Genomic DNA, 24545 nt, shown 5'->3' on the forward strand with positions numbered 1-24545 from the left:
TAACCTTGTGATCCTTTCCCTACAATATCTAACTAAAGTTTATCTTATTTGATGGGGCAAGATGTATATTTGTATGTGGTTGGGGGAAGAGAAAAATATAGATGCATAGAGATGCATAGTATTCCTCAGAATAGGGCAGGAAATGTCATCATTGCTCATTTGGTATCTATAAGTAATCAGGAAAAAAATCATACCAGATGTCCCAAATGTTTTGGTGCAGCTTTAAACTTTAGTGACATAAAATACACATTTAAAAACTATATATTATTAATTTATGGCTAATATGAGACAGTTTATAAACTTTGGTAAAACAGTATAGGGAAGGTGAGGTTTTTTTTTAAGATTACATGTCAAATCCTCACTCTCCTTAGAACAGTGACATAGCATAGCATCACAGAACATGATAACAATGGTTTTGGGGAAGATGGTCTAAAATATATATACCTGATACATAGAATTCTTTATTAACATATTTAAAATAAGTATATGAATTAACTTAATGATCATCTAAGCTTTCAAGAAAATCTCAGTTTAAAACTATGCTTTTATTCCACAAATATTTCTGCTGAGTTCTTTTTTGAGTAAATAATTTTTAGATCTAGAATATTAAAACAAAGCTGTACTCTAGCAAATTCCACAAAACTTTAATTTGTTTTCTATTATATAGACTTGAGAAGTTAAAAAAAATTACTATTTGTACTTTCCATCCCTTAGACACAGCTTTGCACAAACTCCTTAGTTGTTTTTACTCAATTGGCAGATCCCCAAAGAATGCAAAAATCTAAGAATCTACTATATTTTTAAAAGGTTTTTCTGTTTCTTTTTGCAGTTCTAAATATATTTTGTGACATATCATTATATTTTAAGAAAAAAGTTATACATATATGTTTTGCTTGAATGATGCTGATTTTAGATTTTTCTAAAGCACCTCAAAAGAGGATCATAACATCCTTGAGACATAGAGTAGGAATGCTCAAAGAAGTGCATAATTTCATTAAGTATTGAACAACTTTCTATTTAAATGATTGCATATTTTCTCTAAGCACCTTAATTTCAATACATTTTTAGCAAATCTTGAAACACTCATGAAAGAGTTGACATGAGTCTAGGATTCAGTGTAAGATCAACCACATAATAATGTATGTATGATTAAAAGAAAATCTTACGCCCTTTTTAATAGCATTTCTCCAAAACAAAACAAAACGTATGAACAATTACATTTTTTTTGTATATTTAATGGGTTCCTTAAAAAAAAAAGAATTCAGAACAGATCAAAGTTTAAATTGCTCTGATTTTGGACCTCCTTATACCAGAAAATGCTTTAAGATGTAGAGTAAATTCTAGGTTAAGCACCTTATTTCTATTTACACATATTTCTAATGATGGAAAATGGGTGCTTTTAGGAACTATTATGATTAACTCATCATTTCATTTACAGCTCATGTTGCTCACTTGGTAGAATAAATGATGCCTGACAAAGGAAAATAAAATCAACAGCATAACAGTTGTATTAAAATGGATAAGCTATCTCTCAACAGTTGTTCAAACCTCCAAAATCAATGTTTTCATTGAGTCTGAGATGAATACCAGCTAAAACATGTCTACCAAAATTTAGAGAGAAGCTTTAAAAATTACCATAAGTTGGAGTACTTTCTCTTCTTCCTTGACTACTTGATCTTCCTTTATCATATTCATAACAATATAAAACTGCATCTTCTTCCACCACATTGAATCTCTTCCGATATTCCTGGTCAAGAAATGAATTTGGAGATTCGGATCCCTTATGCACTGGCTTGCCCACTAGGTGCCTACTGAGATCATCACAGGGAAGATTTCCTTTTTCATCTCTGGGATGGGAAGGAGGCAGAATGAAAAGGAATTTTGGAAAAAAAAGAGCAAAAAGAAGGTGAAAGGAGTTGAGAGAAAAAGAAATAATAATAAAACATCTTTCATTTATACAGAGCTTCACAATTTTCAAAATCTTTTTATATATATGCTCTAAAAGTCAGAACAACCCTATGAAGTAGATAGGGAAAGTATTATAGTCATTTTAAGGTGAAGGAATCTGAAGCTTAGAGAAGTAAAATAATTTATTTCAATTTCTGTTAGAAGGTACTTGAACTGGAATTGGAACTCAGGTCTTATCATGCCTGCTTCTATGTTTTTCCTCTATACACAGCAAATAATATTTTTAGGAATAAGAATGCACTATTATGATCAAGAAATTAAAAAGAAACTTTAAAATCAGTATTAGCACAACTTCAAAATCTTTCAATGTAATTCTATAGTTCTGCCAATTTTGACCCAGATTCAGTCCCACTTATATTTCTATTATTTTATTTAAAAATTCCAAAACCATATGAACAACTAAATCAAAGGATCATGTGATTGGGAAATTCACTAAATAAGGTACCACCTAAATTTGTTTAGTATTAACTGTGTGCCCCTCTTTGAAAAACAAAACAATAGAAAATGAGAGAAGGGACACAGAAGTGGAAAAGGAAAAATGTTCTAGTTATTGAAAGGGAAAGAAAGTGGGTCCCTCCAAGTTTCAGTTGGTTAAATTAGAAAGGTTTGATTTATGGCAGAGTTCTAAAATATTTTATCAAAATGGTGATTTGTGAAGCATTTTGAAAGGGAATTGTTCATCACATTGAGCCAAATAACCTCATTATCTTTTTTTGACAGGGTTATTAGAAAGCATATTAAAGGAATGACAGACATAGATTTTAGAAAGTCATTTGACCAAGAATCTCATGTTTCCTTGTGCATAAAATGGAGAGATATAGACTGGATGATAATATTGTTATGTAGATTTGAAATTAATATTGAATGAGAATGTCAGTATAGAAGGAAAAAAACCAGAGGATCAGTGTAGAGTTCCATCTTTAGTCCTGTGCTATTCTATAGTTTTACCATTGTCTTAGGTGAAGGTGGAAGTGCTATGTTTATCAAGTTAATAGATGACAAAAATCTGGAAAGGATAACTGATGTGGTGAATGACAAAATCAGGATGCTCAAAGATCTCAATATATTAGAAAAACGAGTGGAAGATACTAAGATGAAAGTTAATAGAGATAACTATAAAATTCTAATGTTTTTTTTTAAAAAAAAAACAATTTTATAAGTCTAGGAAAGGGGGCCTATAGATAAGATAATAATTAAGATAAAATATTCCAGACAAAAATTTGATGCTATTCTAGGATACATTAAAATGCATAGTGTCCAGAATGAGGGCAGCTGATTATTTTAAGCTGCTTGGTCTTCCTTAGTTTGACTATATTTGTAGCAGTTCTGGACACTACATTTTAGGGAATAAACATTGGCAAAATGAAATACATCCAGAAAATGGTGGGAAAGATAGTGAGAGAACTTGAAATTATGCATTATCTAAGTGAACTAGAAGTATTTAGTATGGAGGAGAGAAGACTGGAAGTAGGTATGGACAGTAGGAAATAACATGATGGATATCTTCTAGTATCTAAGGTGATATTACAATGAAGATGAATAATATTTGTGGTACTTTGTTCCAGTGGTTAGAACAAGAGACAATGGATAAAAATAGCAGAGAGATATACTTTTAGGAACATATGGATTATAGATGAAAATATATTTATTCCTTGTCCAATATCAGTTATAGTTTTTTCTTCATGATTCTTTAAATAATGGATCCCAAACACTGACATGAACAAATGATATAAGAATAAGATGACATTCTGTATTATAAAGTTTGAATCAAAAACCACAAGTCTAATTTTAATAGCAAGAGAAGTGAATTGATGGTCCCACTGTACTTTTCCTTGGTCATACTACATCTCAAGTATCACAATCAATTTTTATTATCAATATTATTGACTTATAAAAAAGGTGGAATTGATTCAGAAAAGGGTGACTATGATAGAGAAAGAATTTGAAAGTATGGCATATAAAGGTAAGCTGATAGAAATTGGAATAGGCATAGGGAAGACATGCTATTTCATATATTTGAAAGATTTTCACATACAAAAAATAGTTAGACTCATTTTTTCTGGATTCTAGGGGACATAACTAAGACCAATCAGGGGATAATTCAGATAAGATTTCAGTTCAATATAGGGAAGAATTTTGTAATTAGAGAAGTCCATGGAATGGTCTATGATGAGGTCTCATCATTAAAGGTTTTTGAGAAGGGATTAGCTTTATGAAAAATTTTCGGGAGAAGATACTGTAAAGGGAGTTAGAATTCCTCCTCTACAATTCAGGCTTATCCAAGATTATTTAACCTTTTAGGTCCCTTCTCACTTTTAAATTTTAAATTTAGGCTTTAAAATCCCTACAGACATAGCTGAATTAAGATATATTCATACCATCTTTATACTATAGCCACATTATGTGGAAAAATCAAATAATTATGGTCTACTACCTGTCTAATAAGAAGGAAGACCATGAACCAAGGTGGTTTCCAACTTGAGATGGCTCATCATAAATTGATTCAAAGAGAGTAGAAAAACTACAAAAAAAGTAAAACAGGAAGAAGCTCAGATCGTCAGGGAACCTTAGTTGTCAATTAAATTGCAAGGTTGTTATCTGCTTTCTGAATGCCTCCCATTTTTCTTCTATCCAGTTGGGTAAGGGAAAACCATGATAACAATATCACTTCAGTTATTCTCTTGATCTTCACTTTTTTAATGTATTAGTGACAACAGTATTCTAGTTCTACTTCATTACCATTTAACAATAGAAACAGTAGAAATAAGACAACGGTAATTAAATTTCACAGTTGTCCAAATCTGAATTGCGCATATTTCAAGTTGTATCACAGAAGAGAAATCTGGCAATGTTTAAAATCATGCATTATATTATTATGCTTACATGAATTTTCATGTAAATATGAAGCAAAAATAGACTGGAAATTTGCATTTTATGATTCTAGAAATATGCTTTGTAGCCTAGTTCATCATGAATGAACCAAATGTTTGCCATTTTAAAGAAACCTGAGCAACACACATGTAGTTTTCTTCTTTTCCTGGGATAAATATATCAGAAGCACAGAAGTTACACCAAAATTATTTTACCTAACCTGTATTAAATGTATTTTTTCCAATCATTTTTACCTAGGGCTATAACTTTAATTTCATTTAAATTGAATTTAAGATGTTTTATATTCTTTCAAAGATGGTGAATTTTCCATTTTGGAGAAATATCTGTTACTTTGAAATAATTCTACTAGTGTATGGATCCATATGATCACCCTGGCTAGTTCTTGATATTTTTCATGAGAACTTTCTCTCATTGTACTCTCACTATGAATGCTATCTCATTCTCATTTATAGCTTCACCACATTCATACAATATAGTGATTTAAATTCATGTTTTCCTGGGTTAGAAATATCTTCTATTGAATAAGAAAATATGCTGGTTTTACAGAAGACTCTTTTAACTTGGGAAGAAGAGGCAAAATGGGAAAAATTCTGTCACTTTAGAAAGGGATTGACTTTTTTTTTTTTTAACACATTTATTTTAGTTGTGATTACTTAATCTGTTAGAATTATTCATCTGGAGAAGATGGCTTTGTAAACTGGCATTCCTAGTTTCAGTTAAAATTAAGGAAAACAAAGAAGAAAAGATAACCCATTTCATATCTGAATCATATACTTTCATTATTCCTTATTGTACAACATTCTACTGTATGATATTTTAGTGAATGACATCTAATGCCTTTTCATGAAACAAAAATGAAACTAATGTTTCAAATGGGTAAACGTTCATCTGCACTTGACTTCAAAATGAAATTGTATATCTATATATGTAATATATACATATATATATGAAATCTTGCAAATCTTAACTAGAGAGAGAAAACTAAAAAAACAAAACTGAGAAAACTGAGCATGTGCAGCTGGCAAAACTATACTATACTATAGCACGAAGTCACTATAATATTTAGGAGAATGACAGTAGAAACAGTCACACTTTTAAAGAAGAAATAAATTCTAAATAGAAGCAGGAATAGTATCAATGACTTCAGAAATTTATATGGAAATTCTCCAAATATGGATAATAAATTATATAAACTCAAGATCCAAATGCAAGGAAGTAAATTTAACTTTACACTCATCACTAAGACATAGTGAGACAGAACTCATCCCAATAATGTGATACTGGAAGATATACTCTTATTCCAGGAGAACAGAATAAAGAAGTGGTGCTTATAGAGTAGTATTGCACCTTAGGAAGTTATGCTCATGTGAGGAAATGCATGAATTTGAAGGAGGAATATGGCAGAAAGGGTTACGATCAGTGGAAGGAGAAATAGAAATAATATTTTCATTATAATATCTTACAGTTCCCATGAAGGAAAACATATTTGTATGTATGTATGATTATACATACATGTATGTATGTATGTGTGTACATTTGTGTATGATTGCAGAAAACAGAATACAAGTCTAGAATGTAGACAATATATAATAATGATGAGAGACATTGATGTTATGCACAGCTGGAGCTCTTCTCCATCAAAAGCAGAATAATGAGTGTATTCTTAGCTTGCCTCAATGATATTTTATCCTTTCAAAGACAGACAAAAGAAGAAGGGGAAATTTTATTTTGAACTTGAGCTTACTAACAATGAGAAACTGGCTGCTGAAGCAGAAAAAATTAAGAACTTAAGGAGAACATGATAGCTTAATTTTAGAATTCAGGAGAAAAAAAGAAAAAAGTTAAGAAGAGTTTAACACTTATCTTAGATTTTTGGACACCAAATTTAAAAGAATTTCTGAGAATGGATACTTGATATCTTACCAACTAAAATTCTATAGAGGGAGTCTTCTTTAAAATATGATGCTCAAGAAATTGTAATATGAAAATAAAAGTAATTTCAATTGGAAAGGAAAGGGACAGCAGTTGAAAAAGAGCACTGTGAAAACAGATGAAATTAATTGATAAACATAATGAGTAATGGGTACATAAAAAGTGTGGCATTGTATTACAAGCATAATAAGCGCTAATGTTTAGTATGAGCTGAGTTTGGTGAAGAATGCTTTGGACAAAAAGGAAAGTTTTATTAAGTTAGATTTGGAGGTAATTTTTAGTAAGCTATTAAATTAATTTTAAAAAAGGGAAATTGAAGTAGTAACAGAGCTACTGATTAGTGGGTAGATGATACAGGTCAAAGAGAAGTCAAAAGGATTTTGATCTTTTTTGGATTGGAAAGGACAGAATAAACATAGTGTTAATAGGAAGATGAAGCCACGTGGCTGTTAGTGATGAGTTCTACTCAGGTTCAGAAGAATTATACCTTAGGATACCATAAGGTCTTAGAGAATTATTGCTGGGTTTCTTCAATGATTTCTGAAAAATCATGGATAATGGAAAAAGTACCATGGCACCTAAGAAAGTCAAATTCCCAATTTTCAAGAAAAAACAGAGAAGGGAACAAATTCTTCAAATTACATATAATGAACTTGACTTTGATTATTCAGAGAATTGTAAAACATATCAAACTGATAGTTTGAAAATATTAATAAAGGGAAATGATGATCACTAAGAGCCAGGATAGCTTTATGATGAAAAGATAATGCCAGACAACTTTTTAGACAATTTATTTGAGTATAAATCAGAGAAATATTATATAAAGATTACCTAGATTTCAGCAAAGAACCCAATAAGTGTTACATGTTATTCTTTTGGACAGGATGGAGAGTTGTGTAATTATGTAGATTAAGAATTTGTTCTTATCTTTCCATTATTAAACATTTTTATCACAGAAATGAATAAAAGGTGCTTAATACATAGATGATAGGAAGGAGTAGAATAAAATTGACTCTTTCTAAGATAGGAGCCAAAAAATGACTTTTATAGGATAGAATGACAGGATAGAATATAATAAGATGAAATTCAACATAAGTAAATATTAAGTTATAATTTTAGGTAAAGAGAATACTTAGGTTCACATGAAAAAGATCCTGTAATGATTCTCCTACCTCAATGTGACTTAATAGTGAGACATAATAGCAAAAATTATAAAGTAATTTAAGTTTACATTAGAAAATCATTGCCTAGATATAGGAAAGCACAGTCCCAATTCAGATTGCAACCAGAATGTTCTGCTTTGGGTGACACATTTAAAAAAAAGATAATGACAAGCAGGAGTATAGAGGACTAGAGACTATGATGTATGCAAGTTGGATAATGGGATGTAGAAATGTTTTGTCAGAAGAAATAAAAATATAAATAGATGAGGGTGGGACTAATAGCTATATTCCAATATTTGTAATGTTGCAGTGCAGAAGAGATATTTGACTAGAAGGTACAGAGAGCTAAATTTGGTCTACATATAAGGAAAGTTTTTCTAATTATTAGAGCTATCCAAAAATGGAATAGTCTGACTCAAGAGGTAATGGCTTGATTCCTCTTAATGAAAGTCTCCAAAGGAAGTTTAGATGACTGGGTACTACGTATAGGTATGATCTAAGATAATTGCCACTAAGATTTATTCCCATATTCAGATTCAATGATCTTGTGAAGAAAACTAATAAGTTAATCTGTTTAATTATTAGTTAATATTGTTCAATTCCCAAGTCACTAATGCCCATGTTTAATATTAAAAATAAATAATTAAAATGTCTTCCAGATATAATGGAATCTCACTACTAGGTGAATTTAGAGAGAATATTATAATAATAAATGACTATTTAATTTAAAACGTGAAGATTATAATACAAAAATATTATAGTCACTTATAGAATTCATTGTTAACATATACACATATAAAAATCTCTAATGTATACAAGTATGGCAAGTCAAAGAATGCAGAGACTTAATTTACTAAATGGGATTTCAACTATATATGCTGGAAACATTTATATTTTGGACAGGATGGAGATATGTACAAGGCACAATTATGTAGATTAAGAATTTGTCTTTATCTTTGCATTATTTAACATTTTTTACCCCAGAAATGGATAAAGTCTGATGGAGTTTTTGAGGTGCTATACAGTTAATTTTTAAAATGGAAGCTAATTCTTTCAACTGCTCTCAATTGTTCACATTCAGTGTTAAGTCCTTTCTGTGTTTTCTGCACTGCAGCATTTCACCAGTTTGAACATCAGAATGCTTCAGGACAGAATGAATCACAGCAGAAAAGCTTTATTTCCAGACATGTCGGGAATTTCAAGCAGGAGTCTGGAAGTGAAATAGAGGAAAGGCCTGTCAATTTAGAAAATACATTTAAAAATCAATGCTGTTGTGCTCTAAAATCACTTTGTTTAATGTCTTTCCACCTTTCAAAAAGGCAATAAAAATAGACATGTTAGATGTGCAAAGGTTAGAAAATTCTAATACTTATGTCTCATAATCTCTTTTTTATAAGTATACATGAAGTAATAAATGTTCTCTACCACATTAAAAAAAACTTTCAAAATAATTTGGGAGGCTGGAGCATTCTGGTCATGGAACATAGATTATTATTATTTTGTTACAGAAACAGATACAATATCATGTCTCAATATCATGAGTGGGATGAAGGGAAAAAATCATTCAAAGAAAAGAACCCTAGCACAGACTTGTGCTTGTTTCCAAGTAGCTACTGTGAATCAGAGGCCATATAACAAAGCACAGCATCTCAGTACCTGGGGATGTAGGGTTCTGCTGGAGGAGGGGGTATGTAGAGGTCTTGAAGAGCAGAGCTGTCTCTTTTAGTAGGTGTGCTGATGGTGCTGGAAGGCGTGGCAACGCTGCTTGTGGGACTTCTAGGTATAAGAGGCTGGTTAAAATGAAAAAAGAAAATACATACACACACAACAACAACACACAACAACAACAAAATGGTTATAATTTTAATATCATCTACTGTGTCCACTTTTAAATAGAACATTAGTTTGGCATTCACAAAGAAAAAAAATTAGTTACTTTTATCCTGTAGAATTGGCTGAAAAAAATTCATGTTACTTAGATTACCCAAATTCTTTGGAGCTCTTAACATTTATAGGAATGGATTTTCCTTCTTTTATTCTTCCTTTGGCATCAGAATGGGACTGATTATTTAGAAGGTAGCAATAACATACATACAAAATTTCTTTATTCCACAGAAAGTGGTAATTAATTGAGTCTCTTCCAGTTCCTCTCATCCTTTGGAAAGAAAAGAAATTTTCAAAAAACAAAAAAACAAAAAACAAACAAACAAAAAAAACCCCATAACATGATTTCAAGCTCAAACACATGTGGATTAATGGATCAGAAAAAAGCAAATTTCATTTGTGTTTTTGAAAGAGACAAAACACTGTAGTTAGATCAAATGTTGAGGATCAAATAAATCCTTGAAAACCACTGCAAATATTATTGGTTGCAAGGCTGAGAAAATTTGTCTTTATTATTTGGATGTTGTTATCAACTACCATGCACTTCAAGGTCAATTTATGGTCTGGCTTTGAAGTTATGGCATCAGTGTGATGTATATCACTCATCTCCCAAAGCAGATACTTTTATCACAGTTTAATATAGCCTCGAATTAGCTGCATTTCCAAGAATTTCTCTCTTCTTATCAGCACCCACAGCAGTAAAAGAGTCAGTCTGTTATATAAGTGAAGGGAAGTTTTGTATGACCTCAAGGAATAATTTATAAAGATATTGCTGAGTTCTTATGTAAGTTAAGAAGCTAATGGTTCTCATAATTCTTGACTTTCTAGAAGGACTGTTAAGTAGGTGAAAACATGAATCTGTGATTTAAGAAAGTATTCTATAAAAACATTATTATTAACATGCTAGCCATTTTAGAATTTGTAGCAATGATTACTAAATCTACCATTACTCTATATACCTATAAAATTATATTTAAAATAAAAGTTACACACACAGTCTGCTATTAACTGCCCTGGCTACCTCAATTTTAAAATAAGTATTTATAAAATAACAATGTAACAAACCACAAAGCTTATGATCAAAAGGCTAATTGCCTCTTCACTCTTACTTCAATCTGGATGAAAAATATTTTTCACAATTACGGCAGAGATTAATATGTTTCTTGAACATAGAGACATCTACAAATTACATTTGAATGTGGAAGAATTACTACACACTGATGAAAAAGTAATTTAAACAACTAGGCACAACTCCAAAGTAAAATATGGTATTCATTCATTCATTAGGTAGTATCCCTATGTCATGATTTGGTTTTTGTTTGAATCCTTTTCCATTACACAGCCAGTCTGAAGAGGAGTCTGAAATCACAAATCCTGATGAATACAAGATGAAGTTTCTATCTATGTGAAATGATTATAAGAAAAAAAAATACCCACAAAGGTATTCTCTCTCTCTCTCTCTCTCTCTCTCTCTCTCTCTCTCTCTCTCTCTCTCTTTCTTTCTCTCTCTCTCTCTCTCTCTCTCTCTCTCTCTCTCTTTCTTTTTCTCTTTCTCTCTCTTTGTCCCCTCCCTCCCCCTTTCTCTTTTTCTTTCTGTCTTTCTCTTTCTCTCCTCACTTTTTTGGCTATACAGTATACCTGTGGATAAAATACAGAGTAACATTCATCAAAATCTAGGCATTATATGTTTAAGTATGCAGTGAAGGCAGTTTTTGAATCTATGGAATAGTCAGAAAGGATTAAGTGAAATAGGGAGGATTTGATGAAAACAGGACTCTTCTTTGAAAGACAACATAATATTTCTACAACTGCTAGAAACAGGATCATGTGAAATGAGGTCCCATTTTGGACAAAGTGGAATGTGCAGTTGTGAAAGGAACCTAAAGATCCAAGTCTACCTCATAGAACATGCTTCATTCTAAATGAAATTGCCAAGTCACACCACTATAGTATAGCCTTGAGCCATTTTAACTTCATGAATCCTGAACTATGGGTACATATTCCATATTAACTACCTCAAAGAACACTAAAATGACTGTGGTTTCACATCTGCTTTAACATTTACCAAGAGAAGTTCAATAAGAAAATACAGTAACTGATAATTTTTAATATCCCACTTCCATATCCACATTCAAACCAAAAAGGGCATATAATTAACAAGTAGAAGAAAAAATACTCTGTTTCTAACACTTTAGTGGATTCAGGTTAGTACTTCCCATGTTATAGAATAGGGTGCTATGAGATACTTCCTGAAGGTATCCAAAAAAAGATCCAAGTTCTTTAAGTTCTTTTTAATACTCTTATTTAAAATTTATAGGATGGAACAGCTGAGATACTACCCTCATTATATATCATGGGGATCCCAAAACACAAAATAAAAGAAATACATGAGAAGTATAATTATTCTTTTTTTTTATAAGTGGCCAATGTAGGAATTTGTTTTACATGTTGTGTTTAAGTTTATACATGGTTCTTCCTTCCTCCCTCCCTTCTTTCCTTCCTTCCTCCTTTTCTTCTCTTCCTCCCTCCCTTCCTTCTTCCCTCCTTCCTTTCCTCCCTCTCTGCCTCCCTCCTTCTGTCTTTCATTCCTTCCCTCCTTCCCTCCCTCCCTCCCTCCTTCACTCCTTCCTTTTCTTTCTTTTCAGATTGTAAGAGAAGGTGGGGGCAAGAAAAATATTTGATAACAGAAAAATAACGAAATGTTTAGGATACTGGGAATTAATTAATTCTAAAGCTAAGATCTAAAAAAAATTTAACTTTCTGTGATCTCATTTCCCCCCTTCCATTCCATTTTAAGTCTAAGATTTCCTTTCTGGGTCCCAAAATGTAACTTTAAAAAAAATAATGATTTACATGTGTGAAAGATTCTAAAACACACCGAGATTAGGTGTAAGAGAGAACACCAGAGAAATAATTACTCTCCTTAGATTAATATCAAGAGCTCTTTCTAAGCATGAACATAGTGTGATCATCCCAAAATGATTAAACATTACTTTTTGCCGACATGTTCAAAACTGCAGTTCATCTAAATTACTATTTTAATGTGTTTTGTTAAATTGTAGATAGCTTGCTAGCCCTATCACTCAATGTAGTCTATCAATATTTGTAAGTTAGGAATTCCAGCAATTCCTACATGTACCATTGATTTGACTATTTTGACTGAATTGACCACTTGGTTCAATTTTCTGAATTAATTGATTAAAACAATGGGGAAAAGTGAGTCAGTTCAATTGTTTGAATAAACTGATCAATTATTTCACTAAATTGACTAATTTGCTCAAATAAATTGGACTGGTTTTCTATGTGTGTGTATATATATAATTCATCTTTACATTTTGTAAAGAGAAAAGAATAACCAAAAAGTACAAAGAGTAGTTACCATTTTTTTGGGCTATGTTTTTCACCATATAATTATGGTTTGATATAGATTTGTATAGTAATAGATGTAAGATCTTAATTCTTTTATTTAAAACAAATAAAATCATCTGAGATTTAAATTATATATTTGCACCATTTTATACAATAATATGAGTGGGTGTACATACTTATATTTATCTAAACATATACTCCTGAAGCAAATAAAATGGATTAAGAAAATTAGGACTTTAACATAATGGAGTACTTCAATCAATGTATATAAGGGATTAGTAAACTGATCATGTACAAAATTTTAATATTATTCCCCAAAGTTGATGGGTATTCATGACAATACTTAATTACTTCATCATTGTGAAGTTGTATAAATAAATACATAGAGATAGTGGCTTTATCAGAAATAATTCATATTTTACAAATTAAAATATTAATATTTGTTAAGGAGACTTCAACATACTACCAAGTAGAACATTGTTTTCAAGACTCAAACTCCTTTGAGCTTAGTTTTAGTTGGTTAAGGAAGAGTTGAAGTATGAAATATGAAATAGGTACTATTAAATATGGTCAGATTGGTGGGAAAGGAAAAAAAGTTACACAGCAATATAAAATGTTGACTGAATAATTTGATAAATGAAAGTACAATTATCTCTCTAAAAATTTAAAAGTTGCAAAAGTAATGAAGATGAAGTAAATGAAATCATCAAAAGCATGCAAAAGACAATTTATTTTAAACAATAAAGCCAGATGGCTTAAATATTGATGATTCAAGATTTTCTTTAAACAAGTAAGTTGAAAACAAAGCAAATAAACAAACAAAAAACAAAATAAAACAAAAGTGAACATATAGTGAATGGTGTGTTCTTAATCGAAGTGATTAGGTGGAAAAGCTTTCTAGCTGAAGTGACTGATAATATCACATAATTACAATGTTTTTTTTTTTTTTATTTTGTGGAAAACCACACAATGAATACATATCATATTCAGGCAAGCTAATTTGTTCTTTCAGTATATGATACAAACTTTTTTTTCCTCTTATTTTTTAAAAATTTCACTTACATCTTAGATTTAGAGATAGAAAAGACCTTAGAAGTCATCTAATTTTTTATATCATTTTTTTTTTTTTTTTTTTTATAGATGAGGAGACTGAGTCTTGATGAATTGCCTACAAGGTCTCAGCAGTTAATGGCAGCTCTTGGATTTAAACATAAAGCCTCTGTACCAAAATTCAGGACTCTTTTATAATCTCGTATGGCTTCTGTAGGTTTACATTTGGTTCTGGAGTATATTTTCTCAGTTTAGCTAGCTTAGTTCTTGTAATCATTCCAGATTTTACTTTCTTAATTTCTCATTGCATAATGCAATAGAGACATGTGGTGGAATCTGGGAAGAACTATTATAACTTTCTTCTCTACAAATACTATGGATTCTTATATCCCTCAAAATAATGCAGATTCAATTTCTGTCAAGTTCTGATATCTTCTATACTACTTGAGAACAGTTATCTGATAAATTTATTTGTTGAGAGAAAAAATATTAATCCCAAATGAAAGATGCTTCCGTTTCTTCTGAGTTCAATTGAGGTGAAACTATCTAGATCCAGTCAACTCTACTCCTCACGTCCTGCCCTGCCCTTTTAGTTGAAGTCAAACTTGAAACAATGAGAAATATGGATATAGAATGTAAGCTGAAGGATTCTTCAGGCATCCTCTATGGAGGTGGGATCTGCCATCTGGAAATGAGACACTATTTCTTTCCAAAGAATGCACAAAAATTTGACAAAATGCAATGTCATAGAATTATTGTGAATTATTTTTTACTAAAAAAGAAAGGACAGAGAAAATGAAACACAAAATAGGACAAAGCTCATGCTAGTATTTATTTTCATTTCCCCTCCCATGAAAGTGACGACCCTTTTTGATATATTCTGAATAATAAAGGAATAAAGTTACTATTGCTTTTATTAATGGCCAATAAGATGTCAGAGCTAAGAGAAGATAGTTGACACAAAGACCACTCATTTTCTTTCCTCCACTTTGTAATTTTGAACCTTGAAGTAAAATTGAGTATCTTTGTATTTTCTTCTCCAATCCTTGTCTCACCCTATTTTGCTCCCAATTATAAGTTATTAGTATGTATCTGCAATTGCCATATTGCCAGTTATTAGTTTGTCTAATATGTATTCTTATGATTAGAAACAAAGTTTTACAATAATATTCGTAAAGCATTGTTTCAGTAATCTTATTTATACTACACATGACATGGTTTCAATTAAAAGGACTGGGTGAGGCCTTAGAGAGTAACAGAGGGCTTTTTTATAGAAAAATGATAGAGAAATCTTAGACCTATTTGGAAACCCAGGCCATCACTCTGGGGCCACTATAGGCTCATATGAATTGAAATCTCCCACTTTTCCAGCATCTTCTTTTTATTACTGATAATATTACTTATTACTATTCTCCAGCCACACAAAAGGTATCTACACAGACAAACATATATGCATATGTACACATATACATATAGATTTATATATTTATGTAAATGTGACATCTTATAATAGTTGAACCAAAGAAATGACTCTGACAAATTAAATTGTTCTGATTATTGAGTTGTGAATGGATACTTATTCTTGAGATTTTTTTCTAAAAGTCAAAAGAATTCAATGCCTTTGGTCATTAGAAATAATTTTAATTTTATGTTCAATCTTTGTACTAACCATTATCTTTAATTTGGGAAATTGGAGATACTATCCCTTTCCCCTCCTATTACTGCTTGACTAGACATTCTAAAAAGTACTTACATGCTAGAAAATATAAATGAGTGATTCTTCCATAAGTTATTTGATAGCTTCTCTTATGTCTACATATTGTGCAACAGGAATCATTTTATTTGTGAACATGAGAAATTTTTTATTTGCTGCAAAATGATTTGGATAATGCAGAATATTTTTGGACCATAAATTTATGAGTTTGACCAAGAAATAGTGCTTATGTATACCTATAAGCAAATACTTATTTATAGTTATATATAAATCTATTATTTCGCAAATATATATGCCTATAAATATATATGAATATTACAGTTTTCACAGTTGAAAAAAAAGTCACATATGCTTTATGTATCACCACAACAATTTTAAATCATAAACTCCAGTTAATCCTTGGTCAAGTCTCAGTTCATAAATAATTAACCCTCCTGACTCTCACTAAATGTACCATATTGCTTTGAATGTATATTCATCTACTTTATCTAACACCTTTTAGTCTTAGGGGTATGCCAAATGTGGTTCTGCAAAATCTTTTGAATTTGGATGTCATATTTATGCTATCAAGAAAAGATGGCATGAGTAACTTTCTAAATCATAATCATAATTACACAATTCTTTTGCTAATTTCAATTAAAACACACAAATGTATTTGAGTCTTTTCATTTATTACAGTGCACAATGGACTAATGCAATGTGATGTGACAGCTGCCTGAAGCTATTTACTAATCTGGATATATATAAAATGAAATCATTTTAGCTTTGCTGTCAAGCAGAATTACATTTTTGGTTAAACATTGATTCTCCTATCCTGCTTCTATCAATAATACTGCCTTCACCTCTGCCAATAATGTTTTTTCCTATTCAAAATAATAAACCCAAATTATTTTACCTGCAAAAAAAATCATTTACTGATATTACACATTAAAATTTATCAACATTAATGCATTCAACCAGCATTTTGTGCTGGTTTTATTAAAATAAATTATTATTATAAACATCTGCAAAATGTCTATTTTAACATACATACTGTTTATATAATTAACATTATCAGTTATTCTGGGAAAACAATGCCATTTGATAGGCTTAGAATTGTAAAGCTGTTTTCTTTTCATTGCTTAAAAGGGATTTTTCCCTCCCTTCCCATACTTAAGAAAAACACTTTCTCCTATTCAAGGTACTTTATTATCATGCAAAATTGGCACTTAGATATATAGATATCTATGGCAAAAGTCACAATAAAAAAACATACAAGTAAATACAATGTATATATAGATTAAGATATACAGTATGATTATTATAAATTTTAAAAGCTTGTGAAATAAAAAAACATAATTTGACCATGCATTATGCAGAATTGTGGGTCAAAGAGCTAGCTGCACACTGAATTGCATATCTCTTATCAGTTTCAATGATCATTTCGGGATATGTTTCCTAAGGAGAAGTTTTTTGACTACATATGAAAAACAATACAAAAGTTCCAATAATCTTTTCAAGGAACATTCTGCCTTTGCAGAAAATCATTCTGTATCCATTTAATTCACTCACACAATCCTTGAATGACATTTGTCACATAAAGAATCAATTCAAGTGATCTTTGGATAATCATTCTAAAATACCTATATCTAAAGATGTACTCCTATTGTTAATCGACAATTGAATTAGGATTTCTCCCTGATTCCAAGGAGCCTCAGTAAAAAGTTATACTGTTCTCTTTTTTTCCACTCTTCCTCTAAGTATTTGATGCAATTCCCCAGATAAAGCAGTCACAGGAGATGCTTTTTGTCAACACAACATGGAAGATGCAATCTATCCCTGATTTTTACTCCAAAGTAAAAAATGGAATGACAGTCTAGTGAACCATAGATATCTACCAACAATGACAAACTCATAAAGAAGAAGTTTGGCCTGTTTAATACATCATTGGAAAATCGTTGGTATTGTTGAACATGGAACCAGGAGCTGTTTGAAGGCTGGACTTTTTTCCATCTTAAAATGTAACTTTTGAGACAACTACATATATCTTAGGCCTTCCAAGTTTCAAGAAATGCATAGATAACAACTTGCTTCAAACGAGGAGTGCTAAGGAGGTTGAATAGTTACTCTTGTTAATTAGTTATCTCACTTCATGACTGGAAATTCAAAGGGAACCCAAATCAAAGTCTATCACTACTTTTTCTGGAAATCACTAGTATTTTCAATAGTTGCAAAACTAAAAACAAACAAAACAAAGCTTTTATTGAAGCTTTAATCTTGTTATTAGCACAGTCAGATTTTATATTTTTAGTTTAAAATAAAGGGAATGACCTTCATTTATAATTTATTTGAATTTGCAGTATAATTTCCCTTTAAAATTCAAACAATTGTTTCTGCAGCATAAAATATATTTGAAAGAATCATTTGAACACACATATTAGGATAATTGCTAACATTTTATATCTAGACAATGATCATTTTTGGGGGTAACAATTGAAAAATAAACAGAGGAAGCCTTTTCTTATTTCTCTCATTTATGGGGCTTTTCCCATGTTAATTATTTACTATTTATCTTTTACATGGTCTACTATCTATATATTTGTTGCCTCTATTAGACTATAAACATGCCAAAATGTTGTTGAGTTTACTACAACTAGAATTCTTAAATTTGAAAATTAACTTTGGCTGGTAGCTTAGTTATCTGCTATAATTAAAATGAAAATTAATGAAAGAAATGATGTTAAGAATTGTGTTTGTACTCTCCCCCATTTATGAGTGAACTAATTAATTATGGCAGTGAACTACTTACAATAATATAATAAGAATGAAACAAAAAAGGGAACAAAGATAATTTTTCTATTCTGAACTCCATGTTCTTATAAATCTAAGTAATGATGAGGGTTCTAGCTATCTATATACTTGTAGCTATTAACATCATAAGCAATATCTTGAAAATTATCTCAGAACTATTCCTGTTCTGCACATCTTCTATGTTATTAATTTTAGGACTTATTCCTTGGCTGAGAATGACCATAAAGCCTTTTTGCTACTAAAGAGTGAAGCTATTCACAGACTTAGATTAGATCTTAGAGCAGATCTAATCATATACTATTTTCTTTTTTCCTAACATAGGATCACCAAAAACATTACTTTTCTCAGCTGTGTGTTTTTCTCTGACTGATCTCTCATGCCTGGAACATTCCCAGGCCTTCTCTTAAGCCCTCTTAATTCTGGTCTCTTTCCCTTGCTGATTATTTACTATTTAGTTTTTATATAGCTTGCTTTGTATTTATTTGTTTGCATGTTGTCTCCAGAGTTTAGAAAACAAGAATGGATAATCTATGGATAGTTGCTAATATGTGCATTCAAATGATTCTTTTTATATGCCCAGTCCTTAGAACAGTGTAGTCACTTAATAAATGTTTGGTTATTAATTGATGTAGAGTTGGAAAACGCCTTAGAATCCAATTAGTTCAATAATTCCATTTCACTAGAGGAAACTAAGACTCAAGGACTTTATTGCTTACCTGAGATTATTCAAATAGTGTCAGTGATTAATTTTGATCTCACATCTTCTACCTTAACAGCCACTTCTCTTTTCATTTATCAATCAAAACCTCATGCATAAATCTGAGAACTCTGCAATAGACTCTGGGGAAATGTTTCTAGTGGAATAGTTTTCCTTACCCCTTAAATCTCCCAGCACACAACCTCTTCATAAGGGTATCCGTCACACAACTATGAAGTCTTCGGTCAAAAATAGATTTTCATTATATGTAAAGATTCATTCATAACAGAAAGGATTGAATTGTGACTTTTTTCTATATATTATTTTCCACCACAGAAATAAGACATTTGCAAAAATATCTATACATGATTTATGGGCATAGGTCCTAAAATTTCAGTGCTATCTGGGTCTTTTAGAGTCATGTGAAAAATGTTACCCTGAAAATAACACACAGCTACAATAAAAGGTCACAAGAATAAAGTCAATTAGTAAGCTAATGGTACAGATTCGTTGGTGTCTAGAAATAGGCCTAAAATATTTTAAGGCTTATTCTATGGTAATTCTGGCATGAAGAATAGGTTTAAGCAGTTTTCTATCAAAGTTCTCATTCTCCTGTTTTCTCAGCACTCCTACAAAATATACTTGAGAAATTGAGGTAATTAGAGCAGTTATTCAATTAAAGAAGATACTCTTCCCTTAATTATTTTGCTTCAGTCAAAAGTGATTCTTATTTGGATACTGTAGTTACCTTAATTCTCCACTTCATTTTGTGTTTGTAGCCACATTCTAAAAGTAGGGGGAAAAATCATTAATATCTTTAGTCAAGATATTCTTTTGGAATAATGTGCACAGAACATGGAACTGGTTGTTTGGTGTTTGAAATGAGAGATGAGGGGCTAAAAAGAATTATTCAATGTCATTGCAAATTCATGGAAAATGAAGACTATCTCAGAGAAAATGGCCTTCATTTTCATCTCATCTATGACCCCCACCCATTAGACTCTGATGAAGGATCTTCCGTGTATGCTATGCCAATGGGAAACAATAGGGTGGAAGAACAAAGCAACTTATGATGCAGTGAGTAAATAGAATGCCATGAAATGATGGGAGAGCATCTAGTGCCCAGTTCTGACATGCTAAAATTGGTACAGTGAATCATTTAAATTTTTGATCTTGTAGTTTAGCAAAAACCCTAACTTAAACAGTAAAAATAATGTATATAGTCATTATTGTTGGTTAACAGATAGTCTACAGATCTAGAAATTCAAAGACCTTATTATGGAAACAATTCAATGATTTTTTTATTTGATTCAATTATACTGCTAAATTTTGATCCAATGAACAGCAAGACATCATAAGATGCATAAAACTGTTCATATTGAAAGATGGTAGAAAGTTTATCTATTAGAAAAGGTATTAATGACAGTTGTAAAACTTGTTAAAATTTTTAGCAGAAGTGGCAGCAGTGGTATTTCCATATCTTACTTTTTCCCCTTCCTTTCTTTCTTTCTTTTTCTTTTTTTTTTCTTTTTTCTTTTTTAATCCCGGACAATGCATAGTATTCTATGGGCCACTTCATTTTCCCCCCCCCGAAACCTAGTCTATCTTCAGATAGATTAATAGTCTTTTTAAAATGAAGATTTCATTAGAGAAAAAGAAATACTCCTGCAATGTAATTAAAGATTATGTCCTAATCATAATAGGGGAATTTTTCATCTTTCATCAATCAATAGCACACTTTCATGATCCTCTAGACATGTTTCTTAATGATTACATTTTAACAATGGCCAGATTCATATATAGTGATGATAGTTCTTGGTGAAATAAAATATTGAAATACCAATGCAATGATTTCTAAATTTTAGGCACACTAGTTTTATCTACCTATTTATATTATTATTACTTTTACTTAAAGGAGATGGTAAAAGAAAAGGTAATTCAAACTATTTAATTGAATATATTTTAATAACTGAAATGAAATTCATTTTCTTTATGATATATTTTTGTGACTTTCAAAAATAACTCTAAATTATGGGTTAGCTGTATCTAAACTTTGTATGTGTGCACATGCATGTGTGTGTGTGTGGCATGTAAAAATAAAATCTTCAAAAGTAAATGTCATAACTCTAAAGGAAAACACACATTTTCATGTTTTATGCATCTTTCCACAGGAGATATTCTGTGGTTCTCTGGATAATGCTTCAAATGTCTATAAATTAATTGGTGAAGAGGTGGGAGGGAAGAGAGGAGAGTTATAGACTAGAAATTAATTGTAATAACCCTATCAAATTTGACCAAAATTGAGCCTAGCAGGGCAAGCTGTGAAGCAATCATTTCACAAACAAATTTCCCAAAGCGTACAAAGTTTATCCATGTGCTGCTGAGATGAGGCACAATAATAAAGAAGCATCACTGCGGTAATCTATGGCTACAATGATGGTGTATGACTTATGATTAAGCTTCATTACCTGCAGAGCAAGGGGCTTCCATCTCATATTTTTCAGTAAAGCTGGTGCTGAGGTAAGCATGCTCTGAGGTCGCTTTTTCAAAGTTAAGATAACACCACTCGGGTCCTCTCGTAGAGCATTCACCAAATTTTTCAACTGCCACCCCACCTGGTAACCAGCAAAATCATCACAATAAAATTGAGGTACAGCATTCAAGATTCCATGTTTTCCCCCTTTAATAAGATTAGTAAAAATGACATCATAGGTGTACCACCATAAACATTTTTAGGTTTTAAACTCAAAGAAACAACAACAACAATGAATCTTTGAATTGATTAACCAAGTTATCCCAGTAGGGCCTGTTTCCAAGTAATACAAAAGACATTTACCACAAAAGACTAAAGGCTACAACAAACATTCTGTATGGAACACATTAAGTTACAATGGAAAGCAATGCCACAATTGAGAGTGTTCTTCTCTCTAGTCCAAACCATGAGCTTCATCTTAAAATTAAGTACTCTTTTTTTTTTGAGGCAAGGGACAGTGGAAGCATAGATCTGTTAGTCATTAGTATAGGGAATTCCTTATGGGAACATCTACCAGTGCAATTGCAGCTGTTCTCCAACTTTGAGCGAGAGAGTTACATGGAGCACTGAGAGCTTAAATAACCTGTTCAGAGTCACACACCTAGGATATGCCAGAGACAGGACTTGAAGCCATATCTTCCTGATTCTGAGACTAGCCTTTTATCCACTATACCAAGTACTATAAGCAGTTATATAGTAAGGGAAAAAAAAATTAACATCCTAAATTTAAAAACTGAGTCATTATTTTTGCCCCTGACTCCCCCATTCTATTTTAACTGTATATGGTTCTTTTGTCTCTATTTGCAAATGGCTTTAATGTTATACCTCCATTAATTAGAATCAAAAATACCAAGGCTTCATTCTGGTGTATGGAAGAAAGATCCATTAAAAGAAAACTTACTGGGCTATAAAACTGAAAGAAAAAATGATAAGGTAATGCTGCTTGCAAGCAACAGCTATTTCAACTGTATGCCAAATGAGTTTATAAACTTCAGATACAATATGTAGGTTTTATGAAGCTATCTTATTTGAATGCCATCCCTAAACATATTATCTAATTACAACGAAGTACTTGAAAAATCCCCTTAAATCTGGATTAACTTTTAGCTTTTCTAAATTATATCATTTATTATCCATTTTTCTTTTCTAGAAAATAATAGATAGCATTATTTCCATTATTTTGTTTTATGTATTGATTTATGATAGTGTCAAATAGCTAAAATCCTGGAACCTAGTTTCATAAGAAATGTCGTGAACAGATGCCACATTTTCTCTTATTACCTTGGTTTGTTGAAAACATTACACTTAGCAAAGAGATTAAAACATACAAACAAACAATTTTCCACCTTAAAAAAAAATAACCACATTTGTCAGAATTTCTTCTGAAAAGCACTTTAGATCCCAAGTTAGTTTTAATTGAGAGAACTTAAAAAACAAATATTTAGTAGTCTGCTTAATTTCTTCTTAATCATCAGGAAAAGAAATGAAGTAAATTATTTCTGTTAGCTAGTTGCAGATAAGGCAGGACTATTATCCCTCTTAGGTTAGTTGGCTTCTCTCAACAAAAATAGTACAGTCATTAAGAAGTTGTGATGAGATAGAAACTTAGGAAGGAGTTAGTTTGGGATGATGGGAGTCTATAGTAGGCTTTCATCAGTTTCTTTTTATGTAAAGGTGCTTAATAAATATTTGTTGATTGATGTAACTTGATTCCGGATTAGAATCCACTTAAAAGACAGACATATGAAAAGGATAATTGATAAAGGGATAAGGGATAAAGCGGGATTACATTTTGTAATTGAATTAAATGTAAATATAAGAATGTCTTTAGAAAATTATAAATCCCAATTACATCTAAATTGGCAGGAGAAAAAGAGAATGATAGCAAGGAGCTGGGATTCCAAAAAAGGAGGGCCAAAGGAAAGTTTAACATCAGAATAGGTGGATTTAATCACCATCTCTGTCACTTATTAGTTGTGTGACCATGTAAAAATACTATTACTTCTGAGTCTCAGTTTCCTTAATTATAAAATAAGATTCGTTCAAGGTCTAAATTTAAATCCTAAATAGGAATAAGTAAGAGGCACAGGTGTTAGATCACTGGACTTGGAATCAGGAAGACTCTTCATTAGTCCAAATCTGGCCTCAGACACTTACTGGCTATGTGACTCTGAGTAATCACTTAACTCTGCTTGCCTCAGTTTCCTTATCTGTAAAATGAACTGGAGAAGGAAATGGCAAATCACTCCAGTATGTTTGCCAAGAAAACATCAAATGGAGTCATGAGACAATACTGACATGACAGCAACAACAACAACAATAACAATAATAATGGGAAGATCTGGGAAATACAAGGCTCTATGGAGATAAGTCCATTAAAAGTTTGCAAAAAGATTTTTGGTTTTCCCAAAATATTTTCAAAATAAGAGCTCATTTGATAACTGAATTAAATGAAATCATCAATAATGATGGAGCCTTATAATACTTTAAGAAGGAATTCTTTGCAAAAACACTGATGCATTTGGTAATCAGGATGTCATAGAAATGATTTCC

General features: G+C 31.2%; 1 protein-coding gene across 1 annotated transcript in view; it reads right to left on the minus strand.

The window, feature by feature from the left end:
• CNKSR2 (connector enhancer of kinase suppressor of Ras 2) overlaps nt 1–24545 on the minus strand; it is a 305237-nt gene that overhangs the window by 108660 nt on the left and 172032 nt on the right. The window contains 3 exon segments of the mRNA XM_074300934.1: nt 1636–1847; nt 9612–9745; nt 21928–22074. Of these exon segments, the coding sequence (XP_074157035.1) occupies nt 1636–1847; nt 9612–9745; nt 21928–22074 (493 nt within the window).

Source organism: Sminthopsis crassicaudata, chromosome 3, assembly GCF_048593235.1.
Source record: "Sminthopsis crassicaudata isolate SCR6 chromosome 3, ASM4859323v1, whole genome shotgun sequence".
Classification (NCBI taxonomy): domain Eukaryota; kingdom Metazoa; phylum Chordata; class Mammalia; order Dasyuromorphia; family Dasyuridae; genus Sminthopsis; species Sminthopsis crassicaudata.